Source organism: Amblyomma mixtum, chromosome 6 (genome assembly GCF_055824585.1).
Source record: "Amblyomma mixtum isolate Tamu chromosome 6, ASM5582458v1, whole genome shotgun sequence".
Classification (NCBI taxonomy): domain Eukaryota; kingdom Metazoa; phylum Arthropoda; class Arachnida; order Ixodida; family Ixodidae; genus Amblyomma; species Amblyomma mixtum.
The window spans coordinates 117,721,046-117,746,084 of NC_143017.1; the positions used below are offsets into that span (position 1 = coordinate 117,721,046).

The 25,039-nt window shown below is 46.5% G+C and overlaps 2 protein-coding genes across 3 annotated transcripts in view; one reads left to right on the plus strand and one right to left on the minus strand.

Annotated features, from left to right (window-relative positions):
• On the plus strand, positions 1-10,997 carry O-fut2 (O-fucosyltransferase 2). Its single transcript, XM_089548931.1, has 7 exons — positions 1-301; positions 685-950; positions 3,505-3,757; positions 5,025-5,091; positions 5,533-5,839; positions 7,927-8,050; positions 10,469-10,997. Exons 1-7 carry the CDS (start codon positions 132-134, stop codon positions 10,626-10,628), a joined length of 1,347 nt encoding a protein of 448 aa, XP_089405057.1. The 5' UTR covers positions 1-131; the 3' UTR covers positions 10,629-10,997.
• Positions 10,801-25,039, minus strand: part of Stt3B (catalytic subunit 3B of the oligosaccharyltransferase complex) — a 20,382-nt gene continuing 6,143 nt past the window's right edge. The window contains exons 8-16 of one of the 2 annotated variants that reach the window (XM_089548923.1): positions 23,721-23,867; positions 18,350-18,553; positions 16,311-16,564; positions 15,508-15,695; positions 14,792-14,963; positions 14,492-14,665; positions 14,261-14,374; positions 13,570-13,845; positions 10,801-11,420 (exon numbers count right to left, since the gene is read on the minus strand). In XM_089548923.1, coding sequence (XP_089405049.1) covers positions 13,570-13,845; positions 14,261-14,374; positions 14,492-14,665; positions 14,792-14,963; positions 15,508-15,695; positions 16,311-16,564; positions 18,350-18,553; positions 23,721-23,867 — 1,529 coding nt within the window. In that variant the 3' untranslated portion in view covers positions 10,801-11,420. The remainder of the gene's footprint in view (positions 11,421-13,569; positions 13,846-14,260; positions 14,375-14,491; positions 14,666-14,791; positions 14,964-15,507; positions 15,696-16,310; positions 16,565-18,349; positions 18,554-23,720; positions 23,868-25,039) is intronic. The other variant, XM_089548922.1, reaches the window with a different exon arrangement.

A 25,039-nucleotide genomic window follows, 5' to 3' on the forward strand; every position in this document is an offset into this window, starting at 1 on the left:
CCAGCCAACTTTGAGTCGTTACGAGGTCAACGTTCGCCTGCTCAAGTTGGTGTGCGGGTTGTTTCAAAACTATAGTGCACATTTGAGTGTGTGCTAAATGTTCGCTCAGACGTTTGCGATGAAAGATCAGAATGCGGCTACTTAAGCACCTAGTGATTAAACCAAGAGTGACAGTTCCCTGTTTCATCGTTCTGTTCGCTGTTTCGAAGACGTATGCTTCGTGCCCTAATGAAAACCCGTCAGAGGAATCTTGTTTCGCTCCGTCGGCTTCTGGATCCGATGAAAAGCATCCTCGTCTTCGGTCTGTCTGGCTCAACTATTCTTTTGTGCACATCCATAGTTAATTTCGGCTCTTAACTTGTTGATTACAGCTGATTGGTTCTGCTTTAATCGCGACCTTACGATACTGGTTGCTGTGAGGTTGTACACAGCTGTCCAGTTGTGCCCCGCTGAAAGTCCGAGAATGACAGCAGTCTATGGGCATTCTTACTCTTCTTGGTTCGTACAATTTTCGCAGAAGTTGATTAACATGCGGGTGTTATGCCTTTGATCGTCACGTCTTGCTGTTCCTGTTAGTTCGACAAAAGTGAGACTTTATTTCCACTGCCGCATTTTCGCACGAAACTGTTTTGCGGTTAGGTAAACTACTGCCATTGTAACCCGTGATACTGATGTCTTTCACAGAAAGTACCTCCTCTATGACGTCAATCCCGGTGAAGGTTTCAACCTGAGAAGAGATGTGTACATGCGAGTTGCAAGGCTCGTTGCAGCGCTTCGCATGGGTCCGGATCACGAAGACTGGGTGCTGGTTCTGCCACCCTGGGGCCCCTTGTATCATTGGCGCAGCAAAGGCCTCGGCCCGCAGATGAAGATCAAATGGAAAGAATTCTTTGACACAAAGAGCTTGGGGGGTTTTGTGCCTGTCATGGAATTTGAAGACTTCCGCCATGGTGGGCATCATTCCTTCTTGTTCTTCACCTTGCGGCAACAAAAAGAAAAAAAAAAAGATTGCAGACTTTGTGGTGGCTTAGCTGCTGCTAATATGTTTGCCTGGTCCCCGTAGGAGATTTCAAATATCTGAGATGTTGATACTTTTGTGGTCCAGGCAAGCTCTGTATGTCTAGTGTGTGATGGGTTGAGCTCTCCAATGCCTTAAAAATTCGCCTTTACATGTCACAAGGTGCAAACTGTGATCTTTGTTTCTGTAGTATTGACAGCAATGTTGTTCCAGAGTGAAATTGCATATCATCTGCCTGAGGGGTGTCAAACTAATATAGCGACGTGGGCAGCATTTGCAAATTTTTGTCTGTTATGGGCCAGTAGTTGGAAAGGGAGGTGGAAGCAGAATGGGGATAGGGAGATCATGGTGTGAGTCCAAGAAAACCGCAGGTGTGGTGATATGGAGAACTGGGCCCGTATTATAACTTGCGTCCTTTCCAAAAAAATCTCGTTCAGCCAGTTAACTTCCGTCAAAATGGACACCAGTTAGAATATGGCCTTAGCTTCATCATGTTTTGACCAACCGTGAGGTCGACTGTATTACATCCAAGTTGAATGAACAAAAACGCCTTTTAGTTTATGAACACAGGAAACGAGACAGTTTAGGGACTGCTATCACCTTCACCTGTAGCACAGCACATCCCTCATGCCACCTTTGACAACTCTAGTACTTTTGCCATGTCAAATGCAGCGACAGTGAGATGGAGACTTGCGGCCAGAAGTAGTGCAAAGGAAGGAAATTACTGTATTTACTTACATAATGAACATTCTCGCATATCGAGTGCACCCCCCTACTTTGGCTCTCACAAAGTGAAATTTTTTCCCCTTGTGTGATGAACGCACCATCTGTATCTGAACACACTTTGTTCTTTTTGCACGTAGTCTGGTGCTGATGATAGTGAATCCCAGAAGGCAACTTTTTTTCAATGTCTAAACAACTACACAATACTAAACAACGGCATTGGTTGGATTTCAAAATTACTTACACTACGGGAGGAACAGGCAGTAAGAATGTTCCGTGAACATTTCAATAAGAATGTTGTTTCGCAACTAGAATATGGCAAAACTGCCGTATTAGAGATTCTAGCAACTTCTGTAGTTGGGCTCTTCGCTGAATGTTGTGAGCTGTGCTAGAGGTGAACACTAGTCGTTCTGTCTTGAGACAGCATTACAGGCCGCTGCACGAGTTATACATGCAGCTATAAGATAAAGACTGTTGACTATGCTCTCAAGCATGGAAACTGTGCTGAAGGGTGTGTTTTGTTTTATTTTCAAGGTGAGTTGTACCGGATGAAGTATTTATTCTACCATACTATTCTTTGTGCTACTTTTGCTGCTTCAAATTTTTTCTTAATGTTTTATCCCGCATAATTAACAAACCCACCAAATTTTCAGAGATTTTTGGTGAAAAAGTGTGTTCATTATGTGAGTAAATGCAGTACTACCCCTTGATCTTTACGTGAAATAGGTTTAGCTACTGACTAAGTGAGACACGGTAAACAGCTGGCTAGTGTTTACCTGCAATCATCAATAAAGATGCAGTGAATAGGAATGAACCTGTTATTGGCATGGCACTTTTGGAAGAAAGGCTAAAATCTTGAAGGCTAGGGGCCACATGACAAGGCCCCACAGGTAGCCCATTTGAAAACCCTGGTATACCAGGTGTCCCAGCTAAATGTAGCTAAGATTTTTAAAAACATGAGGTGTCCTAGCCGTCTGAAACCAAATGAGGGTTGTTTAGAGTCACATGACCTAGTCTGCAGTATTTTTTCGTTCAAGGTTGACTAAATAGTTAAGCTTAATTAACTAACTTTTTAATTATTGACTTGAGGAACAAAGTGTCAATGGAAAAGTTGTAGATCGCTTTGAGAAACAGCTTACTGAGACATTTGCAGCAATGTAATATTTACGTAAAGTAGTTTTTTTACCGGCCTTTAACCATAACCCGCACAATAAGAAAAAGCTTCCACATAACAACTGTGCCACTTCAATGTCCCAAGACGCACCTTAAAGAATAAAATACATTTTTCTGAAGTCCTCTACTCGATGAGACTTTGGGTGCACATTGGGGCAGAGAAATGAGCGAGCAGCTGGTCATATGACAACTTTCTTTTAAGGCCAATAAATGAAGCTATGTAAATTGTAACTTGACGGAAACAGCACTACTAGCGGTTTTTCGAGGTGATCTAAAACTTTTGCATTGACACTTTCTTCCTGGAGTTAATAATTAAAAAGTTAGCTAATTAAACTTAACTAATCAATTAACTTTGAAGAGCGAAAAAAATACCCAAGACTAGGCGACACGACTATGAACAACCCTGAGTTGGTTTCACTGGACTAGGACACTTTGCCTTTTTTAAAAGTTTGGTTGCATTTAGCTGGGACACCCGGTATATTGTTAGTAGCCCCTTTTATGCTGTTAATGTTTTAGTATTTCAAGCTTAGGAGAGGTGTTCTTGGCCACGACTACAGTATCCTGTTTTTACAACCTGCATTTCCTTGCAGCAGTGGGACCAACCATTGACAAGGTGTTCTACCTGCAACATTACCCTAGCACATTCTCTTCTACCACATGGGATGAAAAGTATGAAGAGGGGCCATGCCTTGAGGAAACTCCCTACTATGAAGAAGGGGGTGAAGAGTTCAGCGGGTGGTTTTGGGGCTACCCCGATGTCACGAGCAAGAGATTTGCTTGCCTATCTGTCCAAGGATCTGGCTCCACACTAAAGCCACTCCTTCAGGGACATTCAAACTACACGTATGTAACTTTGTGTACATTCTCAATAACTATAGCAAAGTTATTTTGGATTTGTAGCATGAATAGTGAAATAGCGTGAAATTAGTAAATTAATACGCAGTTTTGCTTGTTGTACGCAGTAGCATTTAGAATCTTTATGATGTACAACATTTCTGCTGGTAGTTTTGAGCTAGAGTGACATTCTTCAGCTTGACATCCCGCTCAGCTGCGTTTGATGGCAGCTGTTGAATACTCATCATTTGTTGTAGTATATTGCCGGAGCTGAGCAAGCAGCAGACCACTGCTTACATTTCATGCATTTTTGCTTGGTAAAGCTGAACTTCCTGTTGGGAAAGCTGGTGCATATTAATGCACAGCAGTGCATATAGACAACAGTGAAATAAGTATAGTACAGCAGAATCTCTGTGACGCGATTCCAGTTGATACGAGTTTAGAATGGTGCGAATTCATAAAATGCCCTGGCTAGAGTGCATTGTCTGCAATGTGCAGAAATTCACATGTTACGAACAATCCTCCACCCCACTGCGGACGATATGAACACTTGAGCCACCACCGCAGCCCTGAGCACCAAGTACTATTGCGCTCAGTATGAGCTACACCGCGTGAGCGCCGGGGCAGGCACTAGAGCGGTGTAGCTCGCACTAAGCGCGACAGTACTTGTGTGCCGTACAGTGTCGACGTTGCGATCGCCGGTCGTGTGGTGCGCGTCGCGAGTAGCGAGCAGTGGCATTGCAAGTCAGCGGTGTGCGGCCTTAAGTACACCCTGCCAGCCGAAAACAGATTTGTGTAAATTCTGCGCACGAATTTTGTTTGTTTTGGATGATATGGATTTCGGATGATACAAATACTATTTTTCGTGACCACGTGAGATTCGTATGATCGAGATTCTACTTTGTAGGAGGGTATAGATGACACATGAGCAGATGACACAAACGGCTCTGTACCTTTGTGGTCTGCATCAGTTTCCATTTCTTCCATGGATGCTCATCATAGTGGTGTGAGATAGAAGTGAGTGCTGACCTTGTTGTTTGTGGAATAGTTATTACCTCTGCAGTGTTCCGATTCTTGGCAAATTCCACATTTGGTGGCCTACAGAAAGGAATACTTATTATGGCAGTACAGCTTTCCTCTGCCATGCAATACCACCATTTCCATTTGCATGCACTGTGAGTTATTGCCTCTCCTTCACTGAATCATTGGAGTTTTGTTAGCTTTCATTACAGTGTCCATCCTTTCCATCCCACTCCCGCCCTTTTTTTTTTTGCAGTGCCATTATGCTAGACCGCGCAGAAGTTATCCTCCACGATATTTTTGGGGACCCTGTTTACTGGGAGGTTAGCATTCCCTTGCAGCTTCTTGCCTGTGCATGGCTGAATGTGTGCGCAGGCTTTATTGCCTACTACGTGCTCTGCATTAACTGCACGCTTCCTATACATGGCTCACTAAGGTTGCATTTCCACTGTGCCCACACACACAGTGCTATATTTGGCCAGAGCAGGAGGGCACGAGGTTACATGGTATTGGCCAATGAGCTGTGGTTCTGCAGCTTAGAAAATGCATTTTACATTCAGAGACACTCTATCATCACTTGTGTATGTTAAAGGCCAGTTTTAAGTTGCTATATTGTTGTTTGCATGGCTTACATAACTGCAAATGTTAGAACTTGGCTCCTTTAAATGGTGAGCTGCAAAAAGAAAACAATGTGATTGGCGTGGCTTCCAAAGATGCTAGCGCTCGGATTGATTGGCTTTGTCTTTCCTCTGTGTGCGGTGCAGATAAGGCGAAGTATGCGCTTCGCCAGCAGGCTTCGTGATGTGGCTGACAAGTTCCGTCGAGATGTCCTGAATTCCGACGATGAAAGGGATGACACAGTGCTGGAGGAAAATTGGAAAGTCATTCCCAATCGTACCCGCTATGCCTTAGGTGGACCGTACCTGGCCGTTCATCTCAGGCGCCAGGACTACGTGAACAGCCGCCCTAAAGATGTGCCCGACCTCAAGTGGGCGGCGGAACAGATCCACATCTTGCTTCACAAACGTGGTTTGAAAAAGGTGTTTGTCGCCACGGACGCGGGTGACGAAGGTGAGCTCATCTACCATGCTTGTTGTTTATTGTGGCTACTTGTTATTAAAGCTGTCAGTGAGTGGAAATGCTGGTCTGCATCATGCAGAGAGTGGGTCATGTAGTAGCAATTTCTGGGAGGAGAAAAGTGCCTGACTCGTCGCGTTGCCTCGGTGATTAGGGTGCTTGGCTACTGAGCCAGTGTTCTCAAGTTTGAATCCAGCGAATCATTAAAGCACCCATGTGCTGTGGATGTCAGTGCACATTAAAGATCCCCAGGTGGTCAGAATTATTCCTCTCCACTACGGCACCTTGTTCTTTCTTTCACTCCCACCTTCCTCCCTTCCCTTGGCGTGATTGCGGGGATGTCCACTTAGGTGTGCGACAGTTACTGCACCATTTCCTTTCCTAAAAAGTCAATTTTTAATTTTTAAAGCTGCCTAAGGGGTGAGCGAGAGTAGACAGCCTGATAACGTTGCATAAAGAAGAGGAACTGAATAAGGCATATGCCAAGCTGGCACAAAATACAAGTTTTGTACATCGCTTTTGCAGTGATTGCAATGTCAGGTACCCACTGCTTTTCAGTGTGTACAAGATTTTCCCTGGCCTGGTGCTCAACCTCTTTTGGGTGAAATGCTTGGAAACTGGTTCTTCAACCCCACCTTGACCAGACAAAACACGTTAATTAGCCATGGTGCTCTTTGGCCCAGTTGCCCCAGCACCATTAAAGGTGCACTGAAGAGGATTCTGAACATGTATTTTTGCCGCGGGAACTCGATCTACATCTTCCTAGCATTCTTAGAAACTGCGACTTATTTCCCTCTGTGGCCGATTTCCCTAATTAAATCGAATTAACGTCCGGCTCCCGCCTTTATTTTTTTAATTCTCCGCGTACGGTGGGCGGAGTCGACCAACGCGTGGAGTGCCTTTCAGCCAGCTCCGTGGAGGCTTTGCTTTCGCTTTATTTTGTTTTTTTTTTAGGTTTCTATGAATAAGTAGTTTCATTCGCACATAATATAGCTGCAAAATAAGCTCGCAGAAATAAAAATACGCGCGGACTATTTGCTACTACGGACTACTACGTATTACTCCGCCGATGGCAGAGCGGCGAGCCGCCACGGGACTGGGTGAAAGGCGCTCCACGCATTGGTCGACTCCGCCCACCGTACGCGGGAGAGTTAAAAAAAAAAGACGGGAGCCGGACGTTAATTCGATTTAATTACGGAAATCGGCCACACAGGGCAATAAATCGAAGTTTCTAAGAAAGCTCGGAACGTGTAGATCGAGTTCCTGCGGCAAAAAGACAAGTTCAGATTCCTCTTCAGTGCACCTTTAAAACCAAATCATCATTCTAGATAGAGGGATTCTTATCTTTGGTGCAAGTGTGATCATATGGTGCTTGCTACGGATAGGTTAGTGCAGTCTGGTACTATCAAGAAATGTTTATCAATGTCAGGTCTGATTTCACAAAGCAGTGTACTGCTTTGTGGTTTAGCTGATTAGCACATGCAAATCACAGGCACTGGTGTTTCAATGCATTTGCTTAAAACCTCACTTGGAATTATGCTGGTGGACTTTGATGGCCCCAGGAACAGACATGGTTTTCAGTTCTGTTGAAAAATTTACATTATGAACATGCAAAACACTTCCTCAAATGTTTCCATGCTTGATTTTAAGGCTGGGACATTCTGTGGCAGAACTCTTGAAGGTTTACGGAATACTGCTCTTATAAAATACTGGGCTTCCTACCATCGTAGTCCAGTTCTGTTATGGGAAATATTCCCCCGACAGAGTGCTCGCAGTAGACCATTACCGCTGAAGTGAACAAAAAGAGAAAAATTACCGAGGGAAAGTAAGGAGGAAAATAATAACGATATAAAGTGGATAGCATTGCCTACATAGGCTTGAGACACAGTATCTGTAGTAGTGGTTTTCTCCGCAAAAGGAGAAAGGTGTCTAATGGCTGGCTTTAATTCGGACATGGCATTCAACAGTTCAAATTATTTATGCATTTCCCAACAGCGTACACTCACTTTCTGGGCAGACAATTTTTTTTTGGTGTCTGTTATTCTAACTACCGTTTCTGTCCCTTTTCTTCTTTTTCTCAGAATTCGAAACCTTGAAAACATACCTCCCCGAGGCAGTGCGCTTTGAGCCCAGTAATGAAGTTCGGAAGCAGCTCAAAGATGGCGGACTTGCCATTGTGGATCAGTGGATAGCAGCACATGCAAGGTGGGTGTGGCATTAAACATTGGGTCAAGAGCATCGGGCCATTTGTGGAGGGAAGCAGAATGAAGCAAACCAGAAGCTGCCTCAGAAGTCGTCTCATGAACAGCACTATATTTTTGAATTTGGATAGCCTGCCTCAAACAGCAGAGCAGTGTGGACATCACGTTTATTCAAGTGCAGCATGTTTACAATTGTAACACGAGGCTCTCTTCTGCTGGCACAAAACAGAAAAAAAATGATGGTATTATTTTAACGTTTATTGACAGTAAAAAAAAATTCCTATTACATTTGAGCAAATATGGTAGTGCAATTCGTGGCCTAAGTATTTTGCTTGCAGTAGAAACGATTTCAGGCCCGTGTACTATGCGATGTCAGTGCACGTTAAAGGACCCCAGGTGGTCCAAATTATCCGGAGCCCTCCACTATGTTGTCCCTCATAGCCCAAGTCATTTTAGGATGTTAAACATCATAAACCAATCCAAACACTACCAACCACGTAAGACACCCAAGTGTAACCGCATAGACCTTGACAAACCATGTTACCAAACTGCGTTATCTGTCAGCAGTAGTGCTTTTTGGGGTGGGGGAGCAACCTTATTAGGTCTAATCTCGACGATATGTTTTGGGAAAATATGGTGGTGGTTCCTCGGTGATGTGAGAACATTCCAAGAGCACTTGTCAGTGGCCATGCTTGGCATCGTTTGCATAAGCTCCACTCCTTTGAACAAAGGGAGCTCAGTCGTGTTAAATTACACTGTCTGTTAGGGGGAAGTGCTAGGAGAAGCTGTGATAAGGAAAATGGACATGTTCAGGGCCATGGTTAGCAAGGTATTCAAGTGCTTTTCTACAGTGGTACAGCGATAGCAGCATGAAAAGCTTTCACGCAGGGAAGCAGTATCAGCATATAGTATAACCAACAACTTTGCATACTACTACCGGCCAAAAAATAGAGTTCTTGTGGTTACATTTACAGTACTGCAGTGCGACGGTTGTTCTCTCTTCTGGGCTGCCCCTGTGGTAGGGCACCAGTTTTAATTCCTTTTAAGAGAAAATTTACAGGCACCTACCGTGTGTATCAATTATTGCAACTCCATCACATCAACTCACCTTTCTAGATCTTTGCTCCCCCATCAGACATAAAACGATTTCGTTCAATCCTTGCTACGCATGGACTACTCCACTGCAGGAGTGCATGAGTGTTTTACTGTTTTTCTGTTATGCATACTCTTTAAGCATTGTCAGTAAACATGCCTTTATTCCATTGTTTTGCTGTGGTTGTCTTTCGAGCTGTCACCCAGGACAGCGAGTATTGGCATGTGGCAGCTGCACTAAGACACAATTCATGCTAGTCACATCCTCAAGTCATGTGAACATGTAGTTGATACAGCTACCGCTTCTGGTGGTAGACTAGTCTGGAGTGAGTTTTTGACCACTGCAACATGGGGAAGTTCATTCACGAACTTTTATAGCCACCGCACTTGCTTGGGATAGACATCCCCACGAATGACAAGGGAAGTTTGCTCGCTATACTCATGTTGGCTTTGCTGTAATACGAAGGCTCTGACCATGAAATCCTTGATGTCTTACAAACAGGTTTTGGGCAAAACCTATTCACATGCTGTGCCATAGCTCCTCCGCATCACTGCTTCTACACGTTCGTACATACAGTTGGCGAGTGTCATCTTCAGGGGCTCTCAATCAAACTCCCTTCTAGAGTTGGCCAATATTGCCCCATGAGCTTCTTTTGATCCCATCTGCTTTACCTGGTTTCCTTAGACTAGAAAAATTTTTGCAGCCTTGTGGATACATAATGTCAAGTGGTTTAGAGCTACATGTATACATGCCAAAGGGATAAGAGTTCAGATCCTATTCACCCACCCATGCATATCGTGGAGAGTGACCAGTATGCTTGATGCCGCCGTGGTGGCTCAGTGGTTATGCCGTTCGGCTGCTGACCGGAAAGACGCGGGTTCGATCCCGGCCGCGGCGGTCGAATTTTGATGGAGGTGAAATTCTAGAGGCCCGTGTACTGTGCGATGTCAGTGCACGTTAATGAACCCCAGGTGGCCGAAATTTCTGGAGCCCTTCACTACGGAGTCTCATAGCCAGAGTCGCTTTGGGACGTTAAACCCCAATAAACCAAACCATTATGGCCCTGGCAAAGAAAGGGATTTGGTCAGAATGTTAGCGCTACCTCTAGTTCCTAAATGCCTTTGATATCAATCTTGTGTGCCATGAGACTCATTTGGTAATGATCCTAAGTCAGTTGAGTCCATTAACAAGCACTGGTGTTGTGTAGTCTTTTGTATGGTGCAAAGTCGTCTACATATGAAATTAGCTTCATTTTCACATCGCCAAAGTGCAGATGAGCCTAGGTTGTTCTTGTTGATGGTCTCTTTAAAAGAAAACCATTTATTTCAGGTTCTTTGCAGGCAGCTACGAATCAACTTTCTCTTTCCGCATCCAAGAGGAAAGGGAGATCATGAATTTTGACCCCGACACCACATTTAACAGGCTCTGCGGAAATGGACAAAAGACATGCACTCAACCCACGAGGTGGAGGGTTGCATACACTGACTGACGAACAGATATATGTGGCACACATGAAGTCATCAAATACTATTTGAATGGCAATATTTTTCTGTGGTATTGCAGCTTCGCCCTATTAAGGGACAGACGTTTGCCATTGAAGAGGTATGTACGTGTTCACAAGCTGCTTAGGTTTCTTGCGTAAATTAAAAACAGCAGCAGGATTCCGTCCTCAGTGTTTTTATTTACCAAAGCAAATTAATTATATCAACAACCCCAGACACTTTCTCCAAGTATGAACCATCCATACAGCATGAGAAACAAAAACAACCACCACATAAATTCTTGCTCACTCGAGTCCCGTAATAAGTGTTCAAAAAAATGTCAACGAAAACAGTGGTAAATAAAAACTAGGCTTCCACATTCTCTCTGTCTCTCTCTCGGGGCGATGAAATCTCTCTGCTTTGTCAGCTGCACAAACAGCTGTCAATGCAAAAGTAAAAAAAAAAAAGGGGATGTGGAGAGAAGCCAGCTGGTGCTTCATGTGTTTGCAGCCGTACAGGATGAACGAAAGCTGCTCGCACTCTGATGCGCGCACACACACAACACACTGGATGGATGGAGGCACCCACGGCTGTCCGCAGCAAGTGAGACAAAAAAAAAAAGTCTTCGCATGATGACTATGCGCCGCCGTTCCATGCGCACTGGGGGTAACTTGTGAACCGCATTTTTCTTTTCCTTTCCTCGTGAAAAAAATTTGATAATCCTACATGCTCTTTCCTGCCTTCTTTCCTTTGACAACGACTGGCCTATCCTTGATGAACCCTTTCTTCTTGCGGGAAGTCTGGAAAAGGAAGAGAGAGAACACAAACTTATAATAGTCACCTCTGAAGCTCTGTTCCAAACATCAAAAAGAGTACTTTTTTTTTTCCGCTGGCTGTACACGAATGATAGCTCTTACTCCATCCTCTGCTTATCCTGGCATTGAAATTTTAGAAGACAGACTTGCAAACTTCAGAATTTCTCACGCAGACCATTTCAAAACTTTTTTTTATGCACAGTTCCTGCTTAGAGAAGACTATCTACACTGATACAGTCTCACCACTTTATGCTTGTAAACATACAAAATGTTTGTTTGCTGAGTTAGCATGTCTTGTGAAGTGTCATGCACAAATGAGTGTCGTTTGCTGCCTGCCAACACACTAAGGTCACTGCTGCTAAATCTGACATGCAGAAGTGCCGCAGCTCTACCGCGATGCATGCCGTTAATGAACGAGCCCTATAGTAGCTTGCATTTCTGCTCATGTCACATTCACATGCACAAAGTGCGTCACAGAAAACTGCAGCCCAAGTAATTGTTACTTGGCACACTTGAAGTGCCCAGTGACAAGCTTGTAAGCTAGAACTGGTTGCGCAAATACCAGAACTGCACTGATTGCTGCAAATGCAGACGCATCTTGGTTTGCAAACTATGCACAATGCATTCTCATTCCGTAGTTGTAAGCCGAGTACAGGCACCCAAGTGACAGCACATCCCGTATTTATAAGACAGTATGTCCTAGTTGACTTGCTTGGTTATCACTACAGTTGGCAACATGTTGAACAGTTCACAGGTGCCTTTTATTTAGGTGCGGTAGTGTATGACCGTCTGGCTCCTTGCACAATGGATAGCATGATTCTTCTAGCAATCGACTACAGTTCAAATCTAAAAACACTACAAGCAATTTGCAATAGTCATTCCTCTCACAGAAGTGTCCAGGCCACATCAGGCTGAAGCTGTGTTGTCCAGCTTGTAACACAGAAAATATACAGCCGCATAGATGCCTACCACCATTGCTTCAAAATGCTGACAGGACCAATGTGAGTTGTTGAGTTGAACTAGAGAGATTCTGAGAGTTCCTTCCTTAAAGCTGCCTCAAGGTCTCCACGGGCTTCCTCTTGGCAGTGTCTTCAGAAAGGCACAGGAGGGCAAGTCCACAGTGGTTCATGCGCGCCTATCTTGCTAAGCCAATCACGTGTTTCCCACACCTATTTGCAATGATGTGCTTATCAGTGCTTCGTCCTGTTCTCTGACCTGCCATATGTTCGGCAAGAGAACCAGCCAACTGTTTAATTTTCATCGGCACTACAAAAGAAGTTACGAAAGACTGAAGAAAAAAGTCTCTTGCCTCATAGGCACCCCTTAAGGGGGGACACTGGTCTTGAAAAGAAAATTTTATTAATTTAGTTATAGTTATGAAATTTTCAGGGCACATGTATTTTTGTACACTGATTCTAGATATGTCATTTAATTTCATGTAAAGCAATTCCTTGAGAACTTACGCACTTTCTATGCAAGTATTTTGCGGAGAGTTTTGAAGAAAATTTGCTGCAGGAAACTAGCTGAAATGTATGCCATTGGGTTCTCTTGACACCAAGGAATGCAATAAGGGTAAAATTATCATCCTGGCTCTCATAGAACTTGAGTAATAGGGTACTGAAGCTGCCACTTCAGAAACAGGAATACACACTTTCCTTCTCATTTCTGAAGTGACAACTTCAAAACCCCACAACTTAAGTTCTATGATAGGCAGGAAGACAATTTCACCCTTACTGTATTCCTTGGTGTCAAGAGAACCCAATGGCATACATTTCAGCAAGTTTCCCGCAGCAAATTTTCTTAAAAACTCTCCGCAAAATACTAGCATAAAAAGTGCATAAGTGCTCAAGGAATTGTTTTACATGAAATTAAATGACATATTTAGAATCAGCACACAAAAATACATATTCCCTGGAGATTTCGTAACTGTGACTTCATTGATAAAAATTTTTTTTTCAAGACCAGTGTCCCCCCTCAACATGAGAGACCCTGAAAACTACTTGAGAAGAGTGAGCAATGCAATGTAGCAGTGCACTTGCTACAAGGGTAGAGCAGGCAGGCAGGTGGCACACAGGCGGCAGCTCGATGCAGCAGGCGTAGGTGCGCACAAGCGTGGCCAGGCCGTCCTCCTCACCTAGGGCTGCTGCCTGCCGCTCTGCCCGTCACCGCGGGGCGGGGAGGAAGCGGGGGCCGGTGGCTTTACCTTTTTGGAGACAAAGGTGCTGCGGGCCTTGACCTGCCGCTGGACGTAGGGGATGCGTGGCCGGTTGGGCTCCTTCTTCACCTTGAAGATGCGCACCAGCCAGTGCTCGGTCGTGTACGCCTCTTCCAGGTGCTCCAGGGTGAAGTGCTTGTTGCCGATCTCCATATTGCGCGTGCGGTCAAAGCCCGGTGGCGAGCGGTAGTCCAGCTGTGTGGAGAAGATAGTCACAAGAAGTCCACTTGGAACTGTGGGCAACACAATCTGTATAGTACTTCTATTAACATTCCTCCAAGGCTTAACCAGCTGATGCCATCTCTCAAATCTCCAATGATTCAGAATGACACGGAGCTTCACTTTGAAGTTTACTTCAGTTTCGTTGGACTGCACCCCTCAAAATCTGATATCTGAAAGCAAAATCTGAAAGCAGTGAAAAGCTTGGTCAACCCTGACACTGCTGTAATGTCTGGGCCGCTGAAACTTATCTCACAGACATAGATCGTTCTTAAAGTTGCTGATACATTACAACGGGCAATGCTGTGCCATCTGAATTCCTCATGAGCGTTCATTGTAACTGCATGAATGCGAACGTGTCTACATGGTGAAAGAGTTGAATGGTGCTGACCTGAACTTCTCCAAAGCGGTAGTAGCTCATCTTGTACATGAGGCAGTTGAGTAGTGTCTGGGATCCGTACTCATCCACTCTGAACTCTCCTTTATCGTTGAAGTAGTCTGTTTCCTAGAAATGCAAAGAAAGTAACTTCCTTCAGATCAGAGCTGCACAGATGCACAACCCATTCATTGTGGCTGTTTAACGTCACAGCATATTGAGGTTGCAAGTCAACTGCTGGGTTACCTTTATGTCCTTCGGGTGTTCACCTTCAGCTATCCTGACCATCCAAAGGAACTTGTTAATGTCATCACCGGAGTAGCCAATCACACCACCAAAAATAACGAGGACATAGTCAACATCCAGGGCCTTCATGATCTCGTACGCTGCCGTTTCATTTGACGACATGGCTTTTCCCACCTGCACATGGCAAACATTACCTTGTGTGAATAACCAAATGCAAGTAGGGCACTTTTATAAGCCGCTTATTTTTCCTATTTTTCTGCCCTGGAGAGGTATACAAACATAAAGAAGCGGTACACCAACCAGAGCAATATGGCTGTTGTTCCAAGTATTGTTGTCCACCAGGGTTGTCCGGTTTGCCATGCCTGCTATCTGATACCCATAATCCCACCATGACATCACTCGTGCATCTTCGTGGGTGTTCTGAGAAAGCCAGTAGTATGCCTCCCTGAAGTCATCCAAGATTGCCCTTGATCTAGATAGGCAGAGACGAGTGTCCACATAAGTGTCGACATAGGGCTACGCAAGTAATGCTCCCACAAAAGGTTATCACTTTCGTCAAAATCCTTACCAAGGTAGCCAGCACAAATCTAACTTTGGCAGCGTTGCGCATTATGTATGAAATGGAGTATAGACTCCACCAATTGGGACCTTCTATAGATTAACTTTTCACTGTCCCCTACATTGACTTATACTTCTTGATGTAAGTGCAAGAAGTTTGCACTCGTACCAGGGACAAGCAGGGACTATAAACAGGGAAAACTTTGAAGTTTGTACTTGTCCTTGCTTTGCGATATTTTGCTTGAGTAATTTTCTGTACCTCTGCCTAACACATTCACCAGTTTGCTTTACTTTTCAGCCATTATCTCTTTGACCCTATGTATGCCCTCCTGCAACAATCCCGTGGGGAATTAGCAGTAGTATGAGGAGAAGAAAATTAATAAGCAAACAAACATTTGCTCCGATTGCTGGCGCTGAGGAGTGCATGCTTAAATTACAAGTTGTCAAGCAGCACTTACCCATCGGAGCTGTAAGAAGCCAGCACAATGCTGGGACTGGAGTAAGCATTGCTGGTCACCCAGGTGCAGTGGACGGCAAACATCATGAGAATCATCATGAGCACCACCACCACGATGCTGCGCACATTGGTGCCCAGGCCCACATTCTCTCGGCTTGGGTCCGACTTAATCTTGCGCATCTTGCCCGCCTGTGGATGGATGGCAGGGAATGGAAAAAGGAAGACTCGATACTTTGTAAAATTCGCTCCCTTTAGGCTCCCCTTTTCCTTCAATTTAATTTTGTGTCTTGTAGTAGAGAGGCTTCAAAAATTCATGGCAAATATACACCTTGGCTACTTCAAGGAAAAGAAAAAGCACAATAGGGATAGCCTCCTCGCAACACTTGCAGGATATTTAACTTCATCAGTGCACTGCTCGTGGGTACGAACAACACCGGATGCAAAAACCACACATACAGACAGGGCACCCTGTCTGCGTGCGTGGTTTTTGCATTCGTTGTTGTTCATACCCACGAGTAGCGCACTGATGAAGTTAAAACATAAAAAACCAACTAAGCCCACTTGAGCTTTACCTGCAGGATGTAGCCCTCCCTACTTCTGATAAGCTTAGAATGAATCAAAAGCAAGAAGGGACTGCTGCATGCATACAAACAGACATTACACTATTTACTCAATGAATGCACTTGCATAACGAATCCACTCATTATTTTGTTAGTCGGAATGAATTTTGCCAAAGATGCGTCCAACACCATGGTCGGACGCATGCAGGGCACACAGCCCTGAGCGCCAGTGCGTATCTGGTACCTTGTCGTAGAGCTGCTTCTTCTCGCGGCCGTCGGCCGCATCGCTGTCCTCGCTGTCGCCCTGGCTGCTGCTGCTGGCCCCCTGGTGGTGGTGGTTGGCCTGCTGACCTCCCTTGGGCTCCTCCTCTTGCAGGTACAGCTTGAGGGTGCTCGAGAATGCAATGGCACTCAGCACGCACACCACAGGAGTCAGGGTCAGCATCAGCCGCACCATCACCCCGGCAAAGTAGACCGATGTCACGGCATACAGCACGACTGTGAGGGAGAACAACATGGACACCCCCTTCTGTCAAAAAACTGGAAAAAGAGTACTGCACCGAAATCGTCAAAAATGTGAGCCGAAGTGTGAAAAACAAGTGGAGCTGTTGGGACAGTATATGAATCACCCCGCAACTGTCACCCCCTTTTTGTAAACACCAGCGCAAAGATGACTGGGACTGAAGGCAGAGGAACACAAGGTGAGCAGCGAGTGTTGCTTTCTTGCATGTTCCAGTCAGCCACAGCTTCTCAGCTTCCCCAGTTTTCACATCTTTGCTGAGAGTGGTGCTCAGCCGTACCATCTCACTGTACCTTTTAGCGCCAGGGCGCAGTAAATCCTTTTTTCTTTTTACTTAATCAAAGCCAGGAAGAAAACCATTGTCCTTAGTCAAGTGCTGCACAAAATGCATTTGCGCCTTTGTCAGACAGTTTTCCAATGGTCAGTGAACTGAGCAAGACAATTTACAACTGAAATCAGAGAAGCTTGAAAAAAAAATTCATACAGTACAAGCTCGTTAATACGACCCCTGTTAATTTGGAAATCCGGATAATTCGGACCGCCAGCCTAGTCCTGGCCAACGCCCATGCAAGTCTATGGCGTTTTACGCTCGTTAATTCGGAAGCCACGAGTCTCGCACCAGTTACTAATCTGAACAGGCTCCAGAAGGGAGGCCTTGTTGAGCTATAACCGGGGTGGCAAGAGATCATCAAAATAGTAAAGTCGCTTAAGGGGGGACACTGGTGTTGAAAAAAAAAATTTTATTAATGAAGTCACAGTTACGAAATCCTCAGGGAATATGTATTTTTGTGTGCTGATTCTAAATATGTCATTTAATTTCATGTAAAACTATTCCTTGAGCACTTATGCACTTTTTATGCTAGTGTTTTGCGGAGAGTTTTGAAGAAAATTTGCTGCGGGAAACTCACTGAAATGTATACCATTGGGTTCTCTTGACACCAAGGAATACAATAAGGGTGAAATTGTCTTCCTGCCTATCATAGAAGTTAGAGTTTTGAAGTTGTCACTTCAGAAATGAGAAGGAAAGTGTGTATTCCTGTTTCTGAAGTGGCAGCTTCAGTACCCTATTACTCAAGTTCTATGAGAGCCAGGATGATAATTTTACCCTTATTGTATTCCTTGGTTGGTTGGTTTGGTTGGTTTATGGGGTTTAACGTCCCAAAGCGACTAAGGCTATGAGAGACGCCGTAGTGGAGGGCTCCGGAAATTTCGCCCACCTGGGGTTCTTTAACGTGCACTGACATCGCACAGTACACGGGCCTCTAGAATTTCTCCTCCAAAGAAATTCCAGCCGCCGCGGCCGGGATCGAACCCGCGTCTTTTGGGTCAGCAGCCGAGCACCATAGCCACTGAGCCACCGCGGCGGCTATTCCTTGGTGTCAAGAGAACCCAATGGCATACATTTCAGCGAGTTTCCTGCAGCTAATTTTCTTCAAAACTCTCCGCAAAATACTTGCATAAAAAGTGCATAAGTGCTCAAGGAATTGTTTTACATGAAACTAAATGACATATCTAGAATCAGTGCATAAAGATACATGTGCCCTGAAGATTTCATAACTATGACTAAATTAATAAAATTTTCTTTTCAAGACCAGTGTCCCCCCTTAAGGCCCATGCACCTCTCAACAGCAGACATGATGACAAACCAATGGCCCAGTCTCCAAAAACAGTCTAGTTTTAGTTTCAATTTTTCAAGCTTTGCGCCAGCAATCACCGAGCCAACTGACATTTCGGACACTGATTGGCAAGAGCAAGGGACTCACTGAACACCCGCTCGTCGTTGATGTTCTTGACGCAGTACCAGAGGCCGACTGGAAACGTGGCCACCAGGGCATGCAGGTCAAAGAAGAAGGAGAACCACGTGGTCGGCTGGTGTTCGGAGACCGAGGCAATGATGGGAATGTGGATCTTGGCATAGCCCGTGTCCCAGAGCGAGTAGAACCTGCCACTCCAGGGAGCAATGTAGCCTGCACAAGGGAGAGAGAGACGGGAAACAAGGTGAGAAAAGAAAAAGGTAAAAAGCTAGCTTGCATTAGTGCACACAGTGAGGAACTGTCAGCAGTGCCATCTGATGCCAAGCTTCTTACTCTGCTAGACCGTGGCCACAAATAAATGATGAACTTCTGACAGTTCCAACATTAGTGGAAGCAGCTATGTACCTTGTTCACAACGTGAGACATCCTTTAAAACAAAACAATGATTATGTATCGGTAGCTGCAATATTAACCCTTTCAGGCGCTTTGTACACAATTGCGTAAGCGGCAAACTTACAGCTTTTTCTGAGAAACTGGAGCACTTAACAGTGATTTCATTATTTCAGTCAAATTGAGCACCCTTCTTCTTGCAAATAAATTGCTGTTTTGTTCCATGTGGCGAATGCAGTAAATAATATTGCCACGTATCATTGTAGTGTTTGTTCGTTCACGCTCAAGGCTGCAGGAAAGGGTTGTTATCACTTTTGTTCGTGGCGCGAGAAGCGACCAGACTAATCTCGATTGATCGCAGCCATGAAGGGCTGCATCTAGGTTTTTCTAGATTACTGTAGATGATCTTGTCCTGTTATCTGGAAGTTTCCTTGCCGCCTTTAAACTGAGCGATGCCGCGAGCGGCGGACATTCGTAGTTCGACGACCGACGAGCACGTTTGTTGCTTACGCCGCCGCCGAGTGATTCAGTTCTTTTGTGGGCGCAAGTCAGCCCAAATAAAGAGCTTCGTTTCCAAGACTGGTTGGTGTCTTCCTGACCGCTGGACTGCCGTCACTACAACGTGACATCTGGTGGAGGTGCTGGGTAGCCTCCCATGTTCCGGACACCCCCTACAAGTCGAGACGCCAGCCCTTTGAGTCATCTACCGCAGGACCTGAGTCCAGTCCACCGCGCAAGCCGACGCCTGCAAGGGGACGCACCTGAGTTCGGGACCTTGCCGGACCCTACCCGGAAGCGAAAGCAAGTACCAACGTCCATCATGACCTTGCCCCAGACGACCACTCCAATCATTCTGCAGCAGCCCCGGGTGCCACCAACCTTCGACGCTTCGCCTGGCGCCGACCCCGAGGAATGGCTGGAGCAGTTCGACCGTGTGGCTGTTTTCAACAACTGGGACGACGCCATGAAATTTAGGTACGTCTTCTTCGCCCTGGAGGGACCAGCAAGAGTCTGGTTCGAGAATGAGGAAGCCAGCCTTGCCAACTGGGAAACCTTCAAGGAACAGCTTCTGAAGACCTTCACAAACGTCGTGCGAAAGGAGAGAGCCCAGCAGCTGCTACAGTCTCGCATACAACACCCAAACGAGACCGTTGCAGTGTATACTGAGGAGATGAAGCGTCTCTTCCGGCGTGCCGACATGAACATGAAGGAAGAAGAGAAGGTGAAGTTGCTTATGCGAGGAGTTAAAGAGCAACTATTTGCCGGCCTCGTTCGCAACCCACCGAAAACCGTCGCTGAATTCGTAGAAGAGGCATCCACAATGGAGAAAACTCTCGACGCCCGAGCCCGCCAGTATGACCGCCAGCAGCGCTTTTTGTCAGCAAGCTGCATGGACACCGCTAACAATGATAACCTGCGGGTGGTTATACGTGAAGTTGTGCGAGAGGAGCTCCGACGGTTGCTGCCAACGGGAACGCAGCCGCAACTTTCATCGCTCACTGACGTCATCCGGGACGAGGTTCAACAGGCCTTGGGTGTGACGCCGACACCCACGCAGCCTCTGCAGCCCCCAGCCATGACTTACGCCGCAGCTGTGCGCCGTCCTGCACCTCGACGACGGGACCCAAGCCCCTATCGCCCTCAGCCAGCTGCGTTGGACCGCCGCCCACTCGCCCCAACCCGCCCGTCCTACGAGCGACGCGCGCAGCCGAGGAAATGCGACGAGTGGAGAACTCCCGACCAGCGCCGCCCACTATGCTTCCACTGTGGCGAAGCCGGTCACGTCCTCCGGCACTGCCCATACAGAAGACTGGGCATCCGAGGGTTCTCTTACGACGCTCCACGACCCCGACCCGGCCAGCGACCAGCCGAAATCGAGGAGTTTTTACGTCGGGAAGAATACTCATCGCCGAGCCGCCTATCACGTTCCCCGTCGCCATCGTCCCCGCGCTTTGTTTCTCCTAGCCGAGGTTACGCCGTGCGTGGACGCTCCCCCAGCCCACGAAGGTTAAACTAAATAAAGCAGCCTCTGGAGGTGAGGTTGCTTCTAAGCGCAATGACAAAGATCCTCCATCGACGAGTACTCAAGACCATGCCCCAACTACGACGACAACACCGACGACGACAACACCGACAACGACAACACCGACGACGACAACGCCGACGACGACGACGACACCGACGACGACGCGGCCAGACTTGAAGCTTTTACCGCTGCCCAGTGAAGTAACGTCGCAGTACGCCCACCGCAGCCTCACTACTCGACGAAGCCGAGATCGGACACCGAAGACAACGTACAATACCAGAACGCGAACAAGTGACCTTGAAGTTACGGTCGACGGTCACGCGGTTACTGCCTTGGTGGACACGGGAGCTGACTACTCTGTCATGAGTGGCCCACTCGCTGTCCGACTCAGGAAGGTGACAACAACCTGGGATGGCCCGCTGATCCGCACCGCAGGTGGCAACCTGATTACGCCGTCAGGACGCTGCACCGCGAGAGTTACTGTAAATGGGAGAACCTATGCGACAACCTTCCTGATCCTACAGCAATGCTCGAGAGACGTAATTTTGGGAATGGACTTCCTGAACGAACATCGGGCGATCATCGACCTTCGATCTAAGTCGATCAAGCTTTCCACGGAAAAAGCCATACCTGTTGCGACGAGCGCGACTCATCACGTTGCCTTAAACGTCCTCGATGAAGCATTGAGCGTGCCGCCCCGATCAAGTGTTCTCGTCGGCATAGGCACTGGAGACATCGAAAATGCCGAAGGTGTTATCGAGGGGAACACCCAGTTACTCCTGGATCGAGGATTGGGCGTCGCGAGGGGAGTCGCCGAAATCCGAAATGGCCAAGCCCAGGTGTTGCTAACCAACTTCACCGAAGAATACCGGCATCTAAACAAAGGTACGACGATCGCTTTCCTCGACGAGCTGGCAGACATCAAAGACGTATTTGCCCTACCCGACCAACCTGCAGAACTATCTGAACAAGGCCATCAACCCACGTTCGACATCAACCCAGCATTACCCCGGAGCAGACAAGACCAAATACGCAGTCTTCTTCAAAGGTACACCGATTGCTTCTCATCAGCATCGAATGTGCGACGAACCCGGCTTGCCAAGCACCGCATCCAGGAGAAGTACTATTGGCCGCGGCTAGCTACCGACGTTTCGCATCACGTGAAAACGTGCCGTGAGTGTCAACGACGCAAAACGCCTCCGACTAGACCAGCCGGACTCCTGAACCCCATACCACCGCCAACTAAGCCCTTTCAGCAAATCGGGATGGACCTACTCGGCCCCTTTCCTACTTCATCATCAGGTAACAAGTGGATCATCGTGGCCACCGACTACATGACCCGCTACGCCGAAGCAAAAGCATTGCCTAGTGGTACCGCAACAGAAGTTTCAAAATTTTTTGTCGAACAAATTCTCCTCCGACACGGCGCACCCGAAGTACTCATCACAGACAGAGGAACAGCATTTACAGCGGAACTGACGCAAGCCATTTTAAAGTACAGCCAGACAAGTCATCGGAGGACAACTGCCTATCATCCGCAAACCAACGGACTCACAGAGCGTCTGAACAAGACCATCGCAGACATGCTCTCCATGTTCATCGACGCCGAACACAAGACGTGGGACTCTATTCTGCCCTACGTGATCTTCGCCTATAATACTGCCACCCAGGAGACAACCAGGTTTACTCCATTCCAGCTGGTATACGGCAGGAAGCCCACAACAACACTCGACGCAATGCTCCCGCACGTTTCCGACGAAGACAACCTCGACGTCGCCGCCTACCTTCATCGCGCCGAGGAAGCCCGAAGACTTGCACGGCTTCGCATTCAAGACCAGCAGCACACCGACGCCCGACGCTACAATCTGCGCCGACGAGACACGCATTACAAGCCAGGTGATCGGGTTTGGATATGGACGCCAGTTCGCCGCCGCGGATTGAGCGAAAAGTTGCTGCGACGCTACTTTGGCCCGTACAGGGTTCTCCGTCGCATCGGTGACCTCGACTATGAAGTCATCCCCGACGGCACGACAGCATCTCAGCGACGCCGCCCACGCCCGGAAGTCGTACATGTCGTACGCCTGAAGCCATATTATGAACGCTGAAGGACTCGAAGTTTCATTCTCCGTGTTTATTTTCATTTTAAAGCATCGAGACGATGCTTCTTTGGAAGGGGGGTAATGCCACGTATCATTGTAGTGTTTGTTCGTTCACGCTCAAGGCTGCAGGAAAGGGTTGTTATCACTTTTGTTCGTGGCGCGAGAAGCGACCAGACTAATCTCGATTGATCGCAGCCATGAAGGGCTGCATCTAGGTTTTTCTAGATTACTGTAGATGATCTTGTCCTGTTATCTGGAAGTTTCCTTGCCGCCTTTAAATTGAGCGATGCCGCGAGCGGCGGACATTCGTAGTTCGACGACCGACGAGCACGTTTGTTGCTTACGCCGCCGCCGAGTGATTCAGTTCTTTTGTGGGCGCAAGTCAGCCCAAATAAAGAGCTTCGTTTCCAAGACTGGTTGGTGTCTTCCTGACCGCTGGACTGCCGTCACTACAACGTGACAATATTTCACATAAGATCGAGCTAGGAAGCAATTGGTCCGCCGTTTTTGTGCAGACAGATTTTGCCGCGAGAGAAAACATCGATTGTTTTTGGTCGGTTTCGAGTGCAATGTGAATCTTCGAAAAACAAAGTGATTCCACGATCCCTAGGACGTTTACCTGACACACGAGAACATTTCGATGTTACTATTTCTAACAAATCTGACACTTTGTACAGAATTCTCCACGTCGTTGAAAAAACTTAGCTGCTGGTCTTTCACGATCGAAAACTAACAAATTCCCTTTCTTGAGGACTGAATATACTACCTAGGGGAAAAAATAATTGATTTAACTTAAAACAAGAAATCGTGCCTGAAAGGGTTAAGGGGGAGACGCTGTATCCACATTCAACCAGTAAGCACTCACCAGCATAAGTTAGCACAACCACAGACAGGAACACCAGTCCAGCCACTGCAGCCACTGCCCCAAAGAAGAGAGTCTTCATCTCGGAGCGCGAGAAGAAGGTCTGCAGGTACTTCAGCAGGGCATAAGCATTCAGCAACACAAACACACCTGAAAAGAAGAATGCAAAAAAAGAAAGAGCAATATCAGCTTATGTCATTACCAGATGTAGCGAAACTCCGGCAGTAAATGGCTAGTGTAACATGAAGAAACTGAACTATGCTAAGTGTCTGACTCCACAGCAACATCTTAATACAGCATTCACAGCTATGCTGTCGAACTATGATTTCCACTCAACAGCCATCTGGTTCAACATCGTCAAGAAGCTTGTTCAAGGCAATTTTGATGACCCTCAGGAACAAACAAGTCTTCTGTTTCCAGAGCAAGGTTTGCCCTGATTTTGTTTGATTTTTTACCATGTGGTATGCTTTCAATAAGCACTTTGAGCTTCAAACAGAAAACAAGAGGAGGGGAGATCGCAAGACAAAAAAAAAAATTGCCGAAAGGTAGCTGAAGAGTTGCAAAGCAGCATGCCTTCTCATGACTCAAAAATGTACCTTAAGTGTTATATAGTCTCTGTAGCATACATTATAGCTGCTGAACTTATACATTTGTGCTGGTTAAGCGCCAATATGGAGAACTAATCACAGCAGCTTGCCCACCTGCAACTGTGATGCAAACACACAGCTCAGCATGGCAATTTGCAGTTCGTCAGAAAAAAGCTGGGATGTGGTACAGACGCTCAGTACGCCATCAAAATTCGGGAGACATTTAAGCTCTGCCTAAAGGGTACGTTGCAACAGTGTTAATGGATCCCTTCTTCAGCAGCCTGGAATCCTCTTTGCAAATCACTTTGCAGACACTGACACCATCGTGTGTTTCTTTTTCACTTACCACACGGCTCACAAGGCTTCCTTTTAACCAAGTTGAACGAACATTCCACTGTGGCCAAGGGGTAGCACGCCTTGCTCATGACCCAAGGTGTAGCGGTTTGAGTCCCCGCTTGATAATTTTTTCCAGAACAATTGCGCTTCTTTTAGAACCACTATGCAATGGTGGTTGAATAACGTCCCGACCCTATAGACCAATGAGGAATTGCATAGTGAGTAATCGTTGTAGGGTGTTCGGATTACCCGTGCGAGGTCATGTGGTCTTGTGACGTCACAACCTTTCCCACAAACTTGGATTTTCTTGCACACCAATATCAGCTACAACGCCAGGTTCTCCGCCGAATGGGACCCGTAACGCTGTCGCGCTAAAATTGGACCAGGAAGAAGAGCTTA

Excerpts from the sequence above, each read along its gene's own strand:
- O-fut2 (XM_089548931.1), top strand. The coding sequence starts at position 132 with ATGCGGCTACTTAAGCACCTAGTGATTAAACCAAGAGTGACAGTTCCC. Across the intron at positions 302-684 it reads GAAAAGCATCCTCGTCTTCG|AAAGTACCTCCTCTATGACG; the intron begins GTCTGTCTGGCT and ends TGTCTTTCACAG. Across the intron at positions 8,051-10,468 it reads TGGATAGCAGCACATGCAAG|GTTCTTTGCAGGCAGCTACG; the intron begins GTGGGTGTGGCA and ends CATTTATTTCAG.